At 37.3% G+C, this 19,357-nt stretch overlaps 1 protein-coding gene across 7 annotated transcripts in view; it reads left to right on the top strand.

Annotated features, from left to right (window-relative positions):
• The window catches only part of PLD1 (phospholipase D1), a 199,711-nt gene that overhangs the window by 96,651 nt on the left and 83,703 nt on the right, over positions 1-19,357 (top strand). For 6 of the 7 annotated variants that reach the window (XM_027583299.2, XM_027583297.2, XM_027583304.2 and 3 more), the window contains 4 exons: positions 832-984; positions 2,060-2,209; positions 2,899-2,982; positions 17,670-17,751. In XM_027583299.2, the coding sequence (XP_027439100.2) occupies positions 832-984; positions 2,060-2,209; positions 2,899-2,982; positions 17,670-17,751 (469 nt within the window). The remainder of the gene's footprint in view (positions 1-831; positions 985-2,059; positions 2,210-2,898; positions 2,983-17,669; positions 17,752-19,357) is intronic. The other variant, XM_027583301.2, reaches the window with a different exon arrangement.

Here is a 19,357-nt window from a genome sequence, read left to right as displayed (position 1 = left end):
TGTGGACTTGATCCCAGGACCCCAGGATCATGACCTGAGCTGAAGGCAGTCGCTTAACCAACTGAGCCACCCAGGTGCCCCCTCTGTGCTGTTCCTACCTGTTGAATACTTACAAGCTTCTGAGAGATCATGTCCTATTGAGCATCATTTATTAATAATCCTTAAAACCACAAGTAATTTGAAAAGTAAATTGAAAAACAGAATATGTGGAGTATTAGATGCTTACTGTTTTTTTTTTTTTTTAAGATTTTATTTATTTATTTGACAGAGAGATGGAGCACAAGCAGGGGGAGTGGGAGAGGGAGAAGCAGGGAGCCCGATGCGGGGCTCGATCCCAGGACCCCCGGATCATGACCTGAGCCAAAGGCAGACGCTTACTGACTGAGCCACCCAGGCGCCCTACTGGGTTGTTTTAAAGGAGGATTTTTACTTCCCGAGAAACTTATTTGCCTCTTTTATGACAGTTTATTTTAGCAAACATTTTTCCAATGGATTTCCATTTTTCCAACGGCTGAGGCTCCTGCTGTACATCCTGCAAGCGCTACGTGCCCATATCAGGGACATTCTTTCAGGCTTTGCCATTAGTGTGTAAAAAACTAATGAAATACTTTGAATTGCTTGGTGCCAGTTCTTCTTAGAAAAACATAATAGACTTCTTATTAGTTTTTTGTTATTGCTGTTGTTGTATAGTGATTTTTAAAAAACAAATCCCCTGTGTAAAAAAATAAAATATCTGCAGCCTGCTAGAGTGTTTACTTAACTTGTCATAACTTGTTCTTTTTGTTTCAATAATCCAATGCAACTCTAAAAATATTTATTACCTTCTTACAGGTGGTTGATAGTGAAAGATTCATTTTTACTATATATGAAACCAGACAGTGGTGCCATTGCCTTTGTCCTGCTAGTAGATAAAGAATTCAAAATTAAGGTGGGGAAGAAGGAGACAGAGACAAAATATGGGCTCCGAATTGATAATCTTTCAAGGTAGAAATTTCAAGTATTTTTAAAAGATTTCTCTCAAAAACAAAGTTTTTCTCCCAACCTTGAGTGAAGAAGGAAGTCAAATAATTTAAATGTTAGAAAATTGTTATTTAGAACTCCTCTTAATCAAAAATAATGAAACTACTTTTCTTTCTATATATTTTTAAGTATAAAATATCCAATGTGCAACAGTCAGAATAAATAATCTCATGTGTTGATTTATGCTCGTTTTAACAAAATGTATGCCTATTACAAAATTACTCAGTAATACCAATTTACCAAACAGATAAATTAAGGAATGATAGTTTCATATTTTTAAAAAATAAAATTTTGCTTTATAAATTGATATCCTTTAATTAACAGGAACACATAAACAGTGATTTGATTTACAAAAATTCTGTGTACACACAGATTTTAAGAAAGAAATCTTGAAAGGATACTCAAGTGTACATTTACTATAGATTTTATTAGCGAGTGTGTGTGTGTTAATAAATGTTTCTTTCTGGAAGATGGTAGTTATGTAATATGTGTATGTTTTTTCTCTGTATATACATTGGTTCTACAAAGTTCAGCCTCATGTATACAAATACACATTTTTTTCTTTTCACACATTGACTAATGTATATATTATAAATATATATATATATACTTATACAGACACACACACACACACACACACACCCTAATACACATTGGCATGTGTTGTGTGTGTGTGTATGTATTTGTATAAAAAGATGCTGAACTTCCTGATCTTCTCTGACAGTAGGAGGTTTAAGATTATCTCCCTCACAGCCTAGTACAGTTCTAATCATAGTAAGTAACTTTATGCATGTTAGCATGAATGAATGAGTAAATAACCTGAAAATTTATTTTTGCTATATTGAATATAGTTTTAAATCCTGCCTAAAATGTTCAGAAGTCTGCTTTTTTGATATAAATAAGATGCTCCTTGCTTAAAATTTTCAACCTATGTTTGCTGCAATACCAAAACAAAATGACGCATGTTTAATTGTTAAATATTTTTAAAGAGACTGAACACAGAGTGATCATTCTTTTCCACATTTGCTTTTCTTTGAAGGACACTTATTTTAAAATGCAACAGCTATAGGCATGCTCGGTGGTGGGGAGGGGCTATAGAAGAATTCATCCAGAAACACGGCACCAACTTTCTCAAAGACCATCGATTTGGGTCATATGCTGCTATCCAAGAGAATACTTTAGCTAAATGGTAAGATCGTTTTACTCTAAGACTATTTTTTATAGTCATAGTATCTAATATTATAGCAGGCCTAAGTTCATCTGGAATCAATTTTCAAAGCTGTGGAAACATTCTGCATTATACTCGACAAGAGCCTTTCTTTATAGGACTACCTGAGCATAGATTAGTTTTCCAATTTTTGTATTTAAGATTTTCACAGTGAGGATTCAATAGCTAGCTTTAGATCTTGAAGTTTGATTTTAGAAAACCTAACTTTTCCATTTTTTAAGGATGCAAATGGAATGTTTATTTAAGTTATTAGCTATAATTTAAGAATGAGAATTTACTTGCTAGGTATTTCTTTTAAATAAAATGCTTTGCATGTTTTCCTACCCACGGATTGGAAACTGGTCTGTTTTCAGTCTCAGACAAACAACGGTGTGAATTCAGCAGGATGAGAGAATTCATCTGACTCATGGGATGATGAGACCAGTTTGTTGTTCTCTCAGCGAATCCGGTCGCTTACTTCTGTCTCCTTACTATACTTCCTGCATAGCAGACGGAAGATGGGATTTTCAGTCCTTGGTCTTCAGTTATACAAAGTAAACTGGTGGCTTTGTAGAGACTCAGGCAGTGCTTTTATCTTTTTGCCATAAGATATGTTTCCTTTCTTTCTTTTCATAAAAAAAAAAAATTGAAACAAAAAACTTGTCTTCCAGGTACGTTAATGCCAAAGGGTATTTTGAAGATGTGGCAAATGCTATGGAGGAGGCGGAAGAAGAGATTTTTATCACAGACTGGTGGTTAGTATTTATCCATGGGGATTTTGGTTGGAGGTCTCTGCAATTAGACATGTAAAACAGTGTTGTGCTGTTCCAGAATCGTACATTATGAAAATCAGCAGTACCCATAGATGGTTTGGCCAAAGTCTCAACCAATTAAATATAATAGGCTTCAGTGAAAAGTCTTTTCAAAAAACTTGAACTCCAAATATATCCTTAAAATATTTAGATTAAACAATTTTGTTTTTGTCTGTCTTCCTCCCCCCTCCCTATTCCTTTTTCTTTCTTTCTTTCTTTCTTTCTTTCTTTCTTTCTTTCTTTCTTTCTTTCTTTCTTTCTTTCTTTCTTTCTTTCTTTCTTTCTTTCTTTCTTTCTTTCTTTCTTTCTTTCTTTCTTTCTTTCTTTCTTTCTTTCTTTCTTTCTTTCTTTCTTTCTTTCTTTCTTTCTTTCTTTTCTTTCTTTTTTCTCTCTCTCTCTCTCTTTCTTTTCTTTCTTTCTTTCTTTCTTTCTTTCTTTCTTTCTTTCTTTCTCCTTCTTTTCTTTCTTTCTTAGATGTTATGTATTTATTTATCAGAGGGAGAGAGCACACAAGCAGGGGGAGCTGCAGGCAGAGGGAGAAGCAGGCTCCCCGCTGAGCAAGGAGCCAATGTGGGGCTCAATCCCAGGACCCTGGGATCATGACCTGAGCCAAGGCAGACGCTTAACGACTGAGCCACCTAGGTGTCCCTATTTTTGTCTTTCCATTTGGAAATAGACACCCAAATATTCATCTTAATAAAGATTATTTTGCAATGCAAATACAGTTTTGGAAGTGATAGAAAATAATCTTCCTTGGGTGCCTTCTTCATTTGGTATTTTAGTCCCCAGGTCCAGAGACTATACTTCTGAGTTGTCCCTTTGAAGCTGGAATAGTTCCGTTTGTTACAGAATGACTAGGCCTGGTCAACCTTTTGGAAATATATCAGATTTCAACTTTTTGACCCCCTTTACAAATATCCATGAGAATTACAATGCTTATCAGAGCCACTGGAAATCTCATACTCAGAACTCACTTAGCTCTTGGGAAATTGTACTCTTGGAGTTGGTGTAGGCTTTAAAGTTTGACGATAGTTCCAATTACCATCTGCCTGGACAGTTAAAACCAATTGCAGATGCCAAAATTGACTACAGTGGAAATGAACATGTCTAAAATGTGTTTTCCTTCTAAGAATGTAGTTGCTGAAATGCTCCTTATTTTTCCCTTTCTTGTTTCCTTTCAAATGCTATCTTACATGTAAACTTTGACAATATCATAATTTATTTCCTCCTGATTCTATATTTTGGGGAGAGGGGAGAGTAATTAGGAATATGAACTCATCTTCTTCTACTTTTTGCCTCAGTAATATGGAAGTCTGTAATTCTAGAGCATGCTTTCCCAACCTTGGCATTATTGACATTTTGAGCCAGATAATTCTTTTTTTTTTTTTTTTGAAGATTTTATATAGTTATTTGAGAGAGAGAGAGCAAGAGAGAGAACACACAGATAGGGAGAGGGAGAAGCAGGCTTCCCACTGAGCGGGGAGCCTGATGCGGGACTCGATCCCAGGACCTGATCATGACCTGAGCTGAAGGCAGACGCTTAACCGACTGAGCCACCCAAGTGCCCCTGAGCCAGGTAATTCTTTGTTATGGGAGGTTGTTCTGTGCATTGTGGGATGTTTAGCACCATCAGCATGTCTGGCTTTCGCCTACTAGATGCCAGTAGCAAACTCCTGGTTGTGATAGTGTCTTCAGACATTGCCAAATGTCCCCTGGAGGGTAGAGTTCTCTTGGTTGAGAATTGTTGATCTAGGGTCGATAGACAGGGTGTGTGATGGTCAGCATGTCTGTGAGCCTGTTTATTCTCATGTGTGTGGAGGAGCTAAATCTTGGCCTTTATTGTCACATTTTGTCTCTTCACTCAGTTACCAGGAATAAAAATAAATTTCATACTTAGGAGCTCTTTCTTTGGTCAAATACTTTATGAACACTTATGAGAATAAATTCAAGCTTAATGTAGTACTATATTCCTTTAGATAATATTTCTGAAAGTTTGATGAAGACGAGAGAGACTGAAGATAGTTTTTCCATTGAGCCCATATTTTCATGTTTTATTCAAGAAAATAATATCTCTTTTGAAGGTTCTGAACACTAAAATACAGGCTCCCATTTAAACATCTAAAGAGATGGAACCCTGACTATTTTGTGCTGTTGGAAAGAAAATAAACCAGGTTATTTCTTTTCCATGACTGTCTAGGGTAACATCTTATTACGACACTCCCTTTGAAATAAAGCCTTCATTGTAACTTCCCTCATAACAGATGAAGAAAATTCTTGCCATGCAAGTGTATTACAAAAGAGAGCATTCAGAAACTTAACCAATACTGGTATGCCTAGTATTGGTACACTGAGAGAGTGAAAAGCATAGTTAGAAGATGCACTTGTCCTTTAGAAGCTTCTAATCTAATTCAAGAGATATCATATGCTTAAGTGAAAACTGTACTGATAAGCTTATAAAATAATTAGTGTGCAAACAGAGGTGGATGTAGTGAAATGAGAAACAACTTGGAACCTTCTAGTTCGTTCATTCATTTAACCACCCATCCATTCACTTGTTAATTTAGTCATTCCAGAGCTATTTAGTGAGCACCCACCCTGTGACAGGTACTGAACTAGGCCATGTGTATATGAAGATGATTGAGAAGCAGCCCCTTCTCTAGAACAAGAGAGAGTCAGGAAGTCATATGGAAAACCACCGATTGGGGAAAAGTGAGTGATGAGAGGATTAAGACAGCAGAAGGCTGTAAAGAAGGAGGAGCCCTGAGGCGGGGCAATGCCTGAGCCTACAGGAGCTGTGGAAGCTTCATGGAAGAGAAAGCCTTCTCTGGGGCTTGGTACGGAGTTGACCAGATGAAGGTTTTCAGCAGAGGGATAGCCAGGACCAAGGCATAGAAGTGTGAGAGTGCACAGCAACTTGGGAGGAGGGTGGAGGCTGTGGATAGCTGAAGCATAGCATCCTTGGGGATGGTGGGTGGAGATGGCACCGAAGAGATGGGTCAGGGGGAAATTGTGAAGGGCAGTGGGGGAGCTGCTAAAGAGTTTGCACTTAGTGCTGTGGACACTGAGAACCACTGACAATTTTTAAGCATGGGGATTTCAGTCAGATTTGTTTTCTAAAAGGGATCATTCTGGTAATAGTATAGAAGAGGAATTAAACAGTGGCTGTAGAGCCCACTTGGCAAGCTATTGTTGTAGTCTAGGAGAGAAATGGTGAGGGTCTTCGCTCAGACCACCTTAGGGATCTAGCTATTACAGACTTGGGGCGAGTGGTTTCTAAGGCACAAAGTAACATTGACAGTAACAGCTACTATTTGTTAAATTCTTACAAGTGCCGGAGGCTATGTTATAGTTGTGAAAAGTGAGACTCATGAGGTAGGTAAGGAAACTGCCCACAGTCAGGCACTTGGCAGGTACCAGTGCTGGCTGGGACCCAGGTGTGTCTGCTCTAGAGCCCCTGTATCACGGAGCTGCCTCTCAGAGAGGGCCTGCTGTACTGCATGGTGTCTGAAGTTCCTTTAATTTATTTATTTTTAAAGATTCTATTTATTTGACAGAGTGAGTGAGAGAGAGAGAGAGAGAGAGAGAGAGAGTGTGCACGAGTGGGGGGAGGGTCAGAGAGACAAGCAGACTCCCCCACTGAGTGCAGAGTCCAACCTGGGGCTCAATCCCAGGACCCTGGGATCATGACCTGAGCCTAAGGCAGACACTAAACCGACTGAGCCACCCAGGTGCCCCTGCGGTTCCTTTTAGATCTGAAATTCTTTAAGAACAGATTGAACTGTTTTGAGGTAGTAAATAAATTAGTTACCAGATTTGGGTAGATTTGGCTTGGAGAAATTTTCTAAAGAGGTAAATTCTGAGGTAGGCTGTCAAGTTAGAAGAGATAATGACCCATTAAACAGCCAGACTATCTGAACACTAAAGTGAAGAGTAAATTCCAGTTGGATATTGAAGGTGTCCTAAGCGGTAGTTTCTATATAAAGACTAGTGAGCATTCTTGACTTGTTTATGTGGATTAACCCCAGAAGAACACTTGTTTTATGCCTTTTCTGTGCTTGGTGCTATTTCAAGTCACCTATGAATTAACTATCCAGTGTTCATTGGAGTATGTCCAAAAATGAGGTTGGACACCAAGATGTGGCTTCGAGCTCCCTTGCCAAATTGCTAATTGCTCTTAGGGCAGATCCAGAGACTGTGGCTTAGTTCAGATTTCGTCTTGATGGTAGTGGCTCTCATTACCACTAGGCAGCAGGGATGTGTGCAGCAAGCGTGTTGAGTGTTCGCCATAGAAGGTTCTTTATCCAGCCCATCAGGGGTAGGGGAGTAAGTGGGGTCTGCCACAGCCTCTGTGCTGAGCCTGTGCGTTAACCGTGTCAGAAATAGGATTAGTAAAACCTAAGAATTTTAAAAAAGAGAATTTTCATTTAAAAAAATTTTTAATTCCAGTATAGTTAAGTGTTATATTAGTTTCAGGTGTACACTGTTGTCATTCAGCAGTTCTATGCATTACTCAGTGCTCATCATGATAAGTGTACTCTTGAATCCCTAACACCTGTTTACCCATTCCCCTACTCACCTCCCCTCTGGTAACCATCAGTTAGTTTGTTCTCTATAGTTAGGAGTCTGTTTCTTGGGAAGCTCCTGGGGGGCTCAGTCGGTTGAGCAACTGACTCTTGATTTTGGCTCAGGTCATGATCTCAGGGTGATGGGCTCAAGCCCCCCCACCCCCCGCATCAGGCTCCCTGCTCAGGGGGGAGTCTGCTTGAGATTCTGCCCCTCCCCCCTGCTTGTTTCCTCGTTGTCTCTCTCTTTCTCTCAAATAAATAAATCTTAAAAAAAAAAAAAAAAAGCCAGGGTGGACGCCTGTGTGGCTCAGTCAGTGAAGCATCGACTCTTGATTTCAGCTCAGGTCATGATCTCAGGGTTGTGAGATCGACCCCCTGAGTCAGGCTCTGCACTGGGCATGGAGTCTGCTTAAGATTCTTTCTCTCTTCCTCTCCCTCTGCCCTGCCCCGACCCTCTCCCTCTCTTAAAAAAAAAAAAAAAGTTCCCTTTCCTTCTAAAAAAAAACAAAAAACAAAGAGTGTTTCTTGGTTTGTCTCTCTCTTTTTTTTTTCTCTTACTCATCTGTTTTGTTTTTCAGATTCAACATATGGGTGAGATCATATGGTATTTGTCTTTCTCTGACTGACTTATTTCACTTAGCATTATCCTCTCTAGCTCCATCCATGTTGTTGCAAATGTCAAGATTTCATTCTTTTTTATGGCTAAATAATATACACACAAACAAACACCACTTCTTCTTTATCCATTTATCAGTGGACACTTGGGCTGCTTCCATAATTTATCTATTGTAAATAATGCTGTTATAAACATAGGGATGCATGTATTCCTTTGAATTAGTATTTTTGTATTCTTTGGGTTGTACCCAGTAGTGCAATTACTAGATTGTAGGGTAGTTCTATTTTTAACTTTCTGAGAAACTTCCATACAGTTTTCCACAGTAGCTATACCAGTTTGCATTCCCACCAACAGGTTTCTGTTTCTCCACATCCTTGCCAACACTTGTTATCTCTTGTGTTTTTTATTTTAGCCATTCTGACCATTGTGAGGTAATATCTCATTATAGTTTTGATTTGCATTTCCCTGATGATAAATGATGTTGAGCATCTTTTCATGTGTCTGTTGGTCATGTGTATTTCTTCTTTGGAGAAATGTCTGTTCATGTCTTCTGCCCATTTTTTAATTGGATTATTTGTTTTTTGGGTGTTGAGTTGTATCAGTTCTTTATATATTTTACATACTAACTGATACTAACCCATTATCATCAGATATGTCATTTGCAAATATCTTCTCCCATTCAGTAGGTCACCTTTTAGGGTTTTTGTTTTGTTTTGTTTGTTTTTTACTTAAAAAAATAGTTGTATTTATATTCCACAATTTGCTCAAATACTGTTTTTCTTATAAACTTTCTACAGGATGCTTTTTAAAAAAATTCTTCATTGTCTCTTGACTGTGTTATGGGATTTCAGGGAAATAGTTCTGTGTATTTTTATAGCTTAATTTGTACTAAAGGGAGGGCAGGTGGTCACATGCAGATCATGTGGGATTCTAACATGCCATTTAGTGAGTTTTCTGATGTGGACCATCCCTTTGATGCTGAAGGTAATGGATCTGTTGAAAGAAGTGATCGTAGATTTGGATTACTGCTCTCTACATCTTCCAGTTTTTCTGTGTTTTCTTCCCAAATAATGTGAAATCTTGTGACTCTAGGATTAGATACCAGAATATTCCTTTGAACCTTAGAAAAAGTCTGGTTTTCCTGGCAGATTTTTCCTTAATTCTGTCTCGGTATATTCATTATTTACATTAATAGCCAACTCTAATAAATTCTCGATCTTAATACGTGCATGTAATTAGAACAACTGTTACAACTACTGCATCTGTTTCTGGAATGAGTCCTGGATTAGATGCATCAGCCTGAAATACAAACATATGCCTTCCTGCAGGGCCTCAGTGGGGAGCAAGATGGGCTCCCACTCCCAGAATGGACTCGGAAACTTTAACTGCAGCTCCACCTGCTGGTGTGGGTTAAGACCAGTTGCCTTTTAGTTTTAAGCCCCAATAGTTTATTTTTGTTTTTATTTCCCTTGCCTTGGGAGACCCATCTAGAAAAATGTTGCTAGGGCCGATGTTAAAGAAATTACTGCCTGTGTTCCTCTTCTAGGATTTTTATGGTTTCGGGTCTCACATTTAGTTCTTTAATCCATTTTGAGTTTATTTTGGTATAAGAAAGTGGTCCAGTTTCATTCTTTTGTGTGCAGCTGTCCAGTTTTCCTAACACCATTTGTTGAAGAGACTGTCTTTTTCCCATTGCATATTCTTTTCTGCTTTGTCAAATATTAATTGACCATAAAATTGTGGGTTTATTTCTGGGTCATCTTCTGTTCTGTTCCATTGATCTATGTATCTGTTTCTGTGCCAGTACCATACTCTTTTGATTACTATAGCTTTATAACTTGAAGTTGGGAATTGTGATAACCTCTAGTTTTGTTTTCCTTTTTTAGTGTTGCTTTGGCTATTGGGGTGTTTTGTGGTTCCATACAAATTTTAGGATTGTTTTGCTCTAGCTCTGTGGAAAATGCTGATGGTATTTTGATACAATTACATTAAATCTTTGGGTAGTATAGACTTTTTAACAATATTTGTTCTTCCAATCCATGAGCATGGTATGTATTTCCATTTCTTTGCGTCGTCTTGAATTTCTTTTATCAATGTTTTATAGTTTTTGGAGTACAAATCTTTCACCTCTTTGTTTAAGTTTATTCCTAGGTATTTTATTATTTTTGGTGCAATTGTAAATGGAATTGTTTTCTTAATTTCTCTTTCTACTGCTTCATTATTAGTGTATAGAAATGCACCAGATTTCTATACATTGATTTTGTATCCTGTGACTTTACTGAATTCATTTATTCATTCTAGTAGTTTTTTAATGGAGTCTTTAGGGTTTTCTGTATATAGTACCTTGTCATCAGCAAGTAGTGAATGTTTTGCATCTTCCTTACTGATTTGTATGCCTTTTATTTCGTTTTTTTGTCTGATTGCTGTGGCTAGGAGTTCCAGTATATGTTGAATAAAAGTAGTGAGAGTAGACATCTTTATGTTGTTCCTGATCTTAGAGGAAAAGCTCTCAGTTTTTTGCCATTGAGTGTGATGTTAGCTGTGGATTTTTCATGGATGGTCTTTATTATGTTGAGGTGTGTTCCATCTAAACCTACTTTGTTGACAGTTTTTATCATGAATGGATGTTGAATCTTGTCAAATGCTTTCCTGCAAATATTGAAATGATCATATGGTTTTTATCCGTTCTCTTGTTAATGTGTTATATAATTATGATTGATTGCAAATATTAAACCACCCTTGCATCCTTGGAATAAGTCCCACTTGATTATGGTGAATGATTTTTTTGTAATGTATTGTTAGATTTGGTTTGTTAATATTTTGTTGAGGATTTTTGCATCTGTGTTCATCAGGGATATTGGCTTGTAGTTCTCTTTTTTAGTGGTGTCTTTTGTCTGGTTTTGGTATCAGGGTAATGCTGGCCTCGTAGAATATATTTGGAAGCTTTCCTTCCTCTTCTATTTTTGGGAATAGTTTGAAGAGAATAGGTATTAACTCTTTTTAAAATATTTGGTAAAATTTACCTGTGAATCCTTCTGGATTGGGTGCTCCAGTATTGGGATTGATCCCTTTATTGTTATGTAATGCCCTTCTTTGTTTCTTATTATAGTCTTTGTTTTAACATCTATTTTGTCTAATATAAGGATTCCCACCCTGGCTTTTTTTTTTCCCCCCACATCCGTTTGCATGGTGAATGTTTTTTCATTCCTTGGCAGTGGTCTAATTCTTAGTTCAGTTCTAAAACTTTAGTATAATGTTTAGGATGAAATTCATGCAAGAGCAGCTTGGGAGTGAGCTAGAAGTTCATAAACAATTTTATAGGGTTGCTTTCCTGAGCTCTGCTTTCTCCATGGTCTCTCCACTACTTTTGGGTTTCCTGTAATTTTTTTTTTTTCAGTCCTTTATCTAGAAAGGTGGGGCTTTATTTTCCCTGCTCTGCTACGTGCTTTCTGTAATGATACTTGTGTCCAGAGCCAAGCAATGGATATTTACGTTGTCCTCTTGGAACCACAGCTCTTCTAGTTGGAGAGGAAAGTTCCAATCCTTCAGTGTTTCTGGTGCCTGTGAGCCCCTTGCTGCCACCCCATCACTACCAGGAGATCCCATTCTTTCTCCTCAAGCCCGAAGCAGAGGACTTCTACCTGAGTTCTCTCTACCTGTGCCAGTGTCCGTTGCTGAGTTCTCCCTTCAGGCTGATGAATCAGATGGGAAAAAAATGGTAAAGTCCCCATTTGTTAGATGGTACATCAAACTCTGTTCTTCCTGAATTCATGAACACCGTATATCTCTCCATTTCTTTAGATCTTACTTAATTTTTTTCAGCAATGTTTTGTACTTTCTACACAGAGTAGTCCCCCTTTATGTGTGGTTTTCCTTTCTGCAATGTCAGTTAGCCGAGGTCAACCACAGTCTGGAAGCAGATGATCCTCCTTCTGACCTGTTGTCAGAGGGTGAGTAGTAGTCTGCCTAAAGCTGCATCACAATGCCTACATCCTTCACCTCACTTTATCTTATCATATAGGCATTTTATCATCTCCCATCATCACAAGAAGAAGGGTGACTACAGTACAATAAGATATTTTGGGAGATAGAGACCACATTCACATAAAATAAATTACAGTTTTATTTATAATTTTATTTTTATTTTTTTATTAGTTTTATTACAATTATTATTATAATTGCTCTATTTTATTAGTATTGTTGTTAATCTCCTACTGTCCCTAATTTGTAAATTAAACTTCATCATTGGAATGTGTGTATGGGAGAAAACATAGGCTATATAGGATAGGCATACAAGGTTTGGTTCTGTCTGCAGTTTCAGGAATCCATGGGGGTCCTGGAATACATGCCCCACGAATAAGGAGGTGCTAACTCTACAGGTCTTGCCTACATTTTGTTATTTATCACCAAGTAATTCATATTTTTTAATGTTCCTATAAATGGTATTTTTTAAAATTTATGTTCCCATTTTTCACTGCTGGTTTATAGAAATACAATTGATTTTTTATATTGATCTTACCTACTGCAACTTTGCTTAGTTCACGTATTAGTGCTGGTAGCATTATTGTAGATGCCTTAGAGTTTTCTCCATAGATGACTGTGTGATGTGTGAATAATGAAAGTTTTACTTTTCCCTTCCTAATTTGTATACCTTCTATTTTATATTATTGCCTGATTGCTTTGGCTGGGACCATCAGCAAAGTGCTGAACAGCAGTGATGAGAATGGACGTCTATGCCTTGTTCTCAGTGTTGGGAGAAATCAGCATTCAGTTCGTTGTATTAGGCTTTAGTTAGATTTCTTATAGGTGCCTTTTATTATTTGGAGAAAATTCATTTCTGCCTATATCTATAATTTGAGAGTTTTTGTTATGAATGATATTGAATTTTATCAAAACTTTTTCTGCATTATTGAATTGATCATTTTTTTTCTGTTAGTGTGGTGAATTGTATTGATGATTTTCAACTTTTAAAGCAGCCTTGCATTCTTAGGATAACCTCACTTTGTCATGATCTAGTATCCTTTTTATAAGTTGTGTTTTTTTAAATTCTGAATTCAATTTTTAATAGACATAGGACTAAAGTTTCAACTTCTTTTTACTTCTGTCTTAGTAACTCATTTCTTTCAAGGAAATTGTCCATTTTATCTAAATTATCCTATTCTTATAAGATTATTTATAATATTTCCTTGTTATCTATTTAATATCATTTTAATGTCTGCAGGCCCTGTAGTGATTTTCTGTCTTTCATTCATTTTTTTATATCTATAACTTGTGCTTTTCCTTTTCTTTTTTTACTAAGTTAACAAAATTTTAATTTTTTTATCTCCCAATCCTTGCATATATGCATACATTTATTTTAAAAACCTGATATATAATAGCATATATGAAATTACGTATTTCTCCATCTGAGAATATATTATATATTTTCAATGGCCATGTGTTTGTTTAGTCACCTTTTTTACAACCAAACATTTTATTGATGTATGATTGCCATACAAAAAGGGCTGTACATATTTAATATATACAACTTTATGAGTTTGGAGATAAGCATCCAACCTGTGAAACCATCGCCATAATCAGTGCCATAAACATATCCATCACCTCCAAAAGTTTCCTCCCATCTTCTTTATTTTTAGTTTTTGTAGTAAGAACACTTAAGATCTACTGTCTTAGCAAATGTTTAAGTTTGCAGTATAGCATTGTTAACTATGGGCACTATGCTGTACAGTGGATCTCTAGGACTTACTGTCTTACGTAACTGAAACTTTGTACCCTTTGACCAAGATCTTGTTTCCTCCTCTTCCCAGGCCCTGGTAACCACCACTTATGAATATCAGTCATTTATCTTTTTAATGCATTATTCTCAAAATTGAGGACCTCTTGAGAGCTATTTTAAGATCCTCCAAAATACCTAATAGAATGCTCTGCATACAGGGTACCACGGTGCTTGTAGATTAAATAAAGGATGATAAAGACTTAATTGTGGAGTATAGATGGCAACCCTTGTTGGTGGGAATATACATTGGTGCAGCCACCATGGAGAACAGAATGGAGGTTTCTCAAAACATTAAAAATAAAATTACCATATGATCCAGCAATCCCACTTCTGGACATATAACCAAAGGAATTGAAATCAAGATCTTGAAGAAATGTATGCACTGTCCTTTTTATTACAGCATTATTCAAAATAGCCAAGACACAGAAGCAACCTAAATGTCCATCGAGGGATGATGGATAAAGAAAGTGTTGTATTTACATTCAATGGAATATTGTTCAGCCTTAATAAAGAAGGAAACCTGCCATTTGCAATAACATGGATGGACCTGGAGCACATTATACTAAGTGAAATAAGCGAGACACAGAAGAACAAATACTACATGATTCCATTTACATGAGGAATCTAAAATTGTGAAACTCCCTTTTTTCTTTTTTTAATCCAGCTAGAAGTTTGTCAGTTTTATTAATCTTTTCAAAGAGTTAGCTTTTGGTTTCACTGAGTTTTTTTTTTTTAAGATTTTATTTATTTGTTTGTTTGAGAGAGAGAGAGAGAGAGAATGAGTGAGAGAAAGCACAGGATCCGGAGCAGAGGGAGAGGGAGAAGCAGGCTCCCCGCTGAGCAGGGAGCCCAACTTGGGGCTCAATCCCAGGACCCCGGGATCATGACCTGAGCCAAAGGCAGATGTTTAACCGCCTGAGCCACCCAGTTGTCCAGTCATTGAGTTTTCCATATTGTTTTTCTGTTTTAGATTGCATTGAGTTCTACCCTTGTCTATTTATTCTCTTCCTTCTTACTTCAGGTTTAATGTGTTTTCTTATTCTTTTTTTTAATTTTAATTTTTAATTTTTTTTTAGTAATCCCTACACCCAGTGTGGGGCTGGAACTCATGACCCTGAGATCAAGAATCACATGCTCTTCCAAATGAGCCAGCCAGACATCCCTCTCTTTTCTTAGTCTTAAGATGGAAGCTCTGATTACTGGTTGTAAACTTGGTCTTTCTGATAGAAGCATTGGAAGCTATAAAATCTTCTAAGAGGAACATTTATGTAGAAGAACATGTTCACATCTCTGAAATCAGGATTCATCTCACACGCAAGTTCATCTCACAGCTATACTTGTCATACTTTTTTCTTTCTCAGTGATTCAAATAGTAATGATGCATCTCACAATTATTAGTTTCCTAGATTCAATGAAATGTGGTTATTATACAATTCTTTTGAACTTTGCTTATCTAATAGTTGCTGAGTGAAGATCCTGACATAATGATGCTTGTGAGTCATAACTCAAATAGCTACTTTCTCCTTGCCAGTGAGACCATTGTTTATACTTTGTTTAAAGAATGAATTTTGGTCTTTTTTCTTTTTATGCATTATCCTCAAAACTGAGGGTTCCTCAAGAGCTATCTTAAGATATTCCAAACTATCTAATAGAATGTTCTGCACACAGTGTACAAAGTGCTTATAGATTAAATAAAGGATAAAGACTTAATTGCAGAGTATAGCCTTAAAAGTGGCCCCCAAAGGAAAGATCTCTGAGTTTACAATTAATGTGTACATCAGAAAGTTACAAGGGGCACCTGGGTAGCTCCGTCAGTTGAGCATCTGACTGTTGATTTTGGCTCAGGTCATGATCTCAGGTTTGTGAGATCAAGACCCACGTGGGGCTCTGCACTCAGCAGGGGGTCTACTTAAAGATTCTTTCCTTCTCCTGTTGCCCCTTCCCCTGCTACAGCTCTCTCTCATAAGCAAATAAATACATCTTTAAAAAAAATTGCAAGTATCTATATGTTATGGGGTATCTCTTACCTTCAGTGAACAAGCAGTAAACACCAAAGCACTTTTCTACCTAAAAGAGACCTCTTTTTAATTCATTTTAGATCTTTTGCTATCAGTTGCTGCATTTTTGTTTCTTTGTTTAGACATAGATTACCTTTGTGTTCCTTTCGTACTTTAAATTAAATATGCAAGTATTTATACTACATACACCCCACTATTTGTCTGTTTTCTTATTTATGTTATCCAATATGTGTTTCCTTTAGGTACTTTATCTTTGGGGTTTTATTTTTCTTTAACTGAATGAAATAGAGCATAAAAAGATTTTTAAAATTTCTTTAGCTCCTTAAAACCCTGTTGGTTTCACATGCTGGAAGGACTCCCTGGCAGTATTCCAGTCTAGAATTCTACAAGGCTTTAATCCTTATACAGTCTACTCCTGCTCCTCTAAGTCTGGCATTTCAACAGATAAGGTTTTCTTGTCTTTTTTTTTTTTTAAAGATTTATTTATTTTAGAGAGAGCACAGGAAGGAGGGGAAGAGGGAGAGAGAGAGAATCTCAAGCAGACTCCCTGCCGAGTGCAGAGCCTGAGGCAGGGCTGGATCTCACGACCCTGAGATCATGACCTGAGCTAAAATCAAGGGTCGGACACTTTAACCAACTCAGCCACCCAGGAACCCCAAAGTTTTCTTTATTGTTCGTTTTTCTGTTTTTCCTCATCATAGGGGAGTTACATCACATACAAATTTAACTCAGACACTGACTTTAGAGCTCAACCCCAAGGGAAAAAATGATTGTACTCTTAGCTGCCTATGGCACTAAAGAGCAGAGCCCAGGGATCCATTCTTACATTGGAAAAATTTCATCTGTCAGCAAACCTACCTTCCTCCCGGCTCAGAAAGCCCCAGGACACTGTTTGCTGGTGTAAGAAGTCAGGGTTTTTGTTTTTCAATTAGAATACTCTTGGCTTGGATTAACAGAATGCTCAACCAAGTGTGGCTTAAAGAGTGAGGATTTATTTGTCTCATTTAATATGAAATCCACAGTTAGGCAGCTGGTGAAATGGTCTAGTGATTTCAGGGTTCTGGTCTTCCCCTTAGAATTTCAATATGGCTTTCCCTTTCTAAGCATCATATCCCCATGCAACATCTGTCCTACAGTCACTTTTCCTGTTGTGTGTGTGTGTGTGTGTGTGTGTGTGTGTGTGTAAGACAGAGATCAAAGAGGAAAAACTTTCCCATTAACCCCATGTGTGCCTTCTCATATGTCTTATTGTCCAAGGTTGGGCACATGGTGCTCTAGGTGCACAGGAGGCTGGGAAAAAAGTCTTTAGAATATTCACAGTGTAGAGTGGGAGTTAGGTTTAGGTTCCAACTGAAGAAAGAAGCTGGAGAGTGGCTGTTGGCTGGGCAATCAATAGTATCTGCATATGTGTATATATTTGCATGTGAGAGAAGGACAGAAAGCCAGATTGATTTTTTTTTTCTTTTTTTTTTTCCTGGCTCGAGGCTCTTGTTCCTAGGTGAAGTTGTATGTGAACTCATAGCAGAACTTTAAATGGCCCACCACACTCGAGGTGGATGATGGCATTTGGGCTAAATTTGCCTCTGTTTCCTATGACACAATCAGAACTTTCTATTTTGTTTTAGTTTCTTAAAATCTTGGTTTTGTGGTTTCAGGTTGAGTCCAGAAATCTTCCTGAAACGTCCAGTGGTTGAAGGAAATCATTGGAGGTTGGACTGCATTCTCAAACGAAAAGCAGTACGTATTCCAAACATATGCTGATATATTTTTTAAATGTTTATTGTCTCTGAAGTGTCTTTTCTTTTTCAGAGCCCTTCATATGTAAGTACAACATTTTTCTTTAGAGTTTGACCGAAGTCGAATACTCGTTTTCAAGTTTATTTGGTTCCGGGTTTTTTTCCTGTTACTTTCGACTACATAAATATTTTAGCCTAATTCACAGCATGGATTATATTAGGAACTCTAATTTCTGATTTTTAATCAGTTATGGACAGTTAATTTTGTAGGCAAAAAAATGTAACAAGATTTTATTATTGAATAATAAAGGATGAAATGAAATGTAGCATTTTATTCTATTCATTATTCTGCCATTTGAGCAAAATATAAAGTCATGAGGAGAATGATTTCAATCAGATGGGGTCAAGCTAATGTAGAACAGTATCAAAGAGGAGGGACATTAAGAACTGGTTGTTGCTTTGGTTCCAGTTTTGGGACAGTTCATGGTAAAATGGGAAATGTTTCCTCTCCAGTTGATCCTGTAGATTCTGGGTGTATTCTTTTTGGTATAAAAAATATTTAGCAAGTATATTCTTTTTTGGTTTACCTACACACATATCTCCCTTCTTTCAGTGTGTTTTCTCCATGCCTTTACTTTAAGATTTCTGAAGATGTCCATAGATACAGTAGGACCTCACTGCTAATATTGATGGAAAAAGAAGCTGATAAGTTTATTTCAGACATGTGTACTGCCAGACAGCATCATTTTTGTGGCTAGTCCAATTCATTGTTTCAAAAGAATTCCGTTCATAAAATTGGAAATTCTGGTCCTGAAAAGCATTATTTGCATATTCCTTAAATAATTTAGCATACAGTTACTGAGTGTCTCCTATGAGCCAAGTACTACACTAATTACTAGAGATACCATATGTGAATAGCATTCCATTCCTGCCCATGGAGGGCTTGCTAAAGGACTTGGTTCAGTCCTATCCTTATCAAACTTCTTTCTGTATATTGAATGAGCTGTAACTTTCTCCATGTTTCTCTCTGTAAAATGGCATCTTTCCCATCTGTCCTCAAGATCCCATTTTAGTTAAGTTGTTCCAGTCTTGCCTAGCAATTGTCACCATACTAGTAAATCCTCTTTTCCTGGTACCTATCCAACACTTTACTGCTGTAGGTTTCAATCAACATGTATTTGTTGAGTGCCTGCTATGTGCGGGGCCCTTTGCTTTTCATATGGGATGTACATAAATAAAAGACATGATTCCTGACCTGAAAGAGCTTAAAACTCTATCTACACAAGAGTCAACTGGGTACAGAGGCAGTGCCAAGATTCAAAGGCAGGAAGGAGACCATTGGGTAGCCCTAGTGGGGAAGTCCCTCGCAATATGAGGAGTTTAGGACATTTAGAATGGGCAAAACAGTTTGAAATGAAAGGAAGAGGTTTCTAGGTGTAGAATATGTGGTGAGGAAACATTCTGGAGGCAGGGATTCTGAAGGCTTTGTCAGTGACAGTAGAGTGACAACGTTGATTATAGCTGAGTGTTAGCTTAAGTAGGATGGGGGATCACACTGGAAAGGGAGTTGCAGCCAGACGTGGGGGCTTGTGAGTCAAGTCAGTGGT

Source organism: Zalophus californianus, chromosome 1 (genome assembly GCF_009762305.2).
Source record: "Zalophus californianus isolate mZalCal1 chromosome 1, mZalCal1.pri.v2, whole genome shotgun sequence".
In the NCBI taxonomy this organism is placed as follows: domain Eukaryota; kingdom Metazoa; phylum Chordata; class Mammalia; order Carnivora; family Otariidae; genus Zalophus; species Zalophus californianus.
The sequence above is the reverse complement of the archived record's forward strand: the minus strand, read 5'-3'. Positions and strand labels throughout refer to the sequence as shown.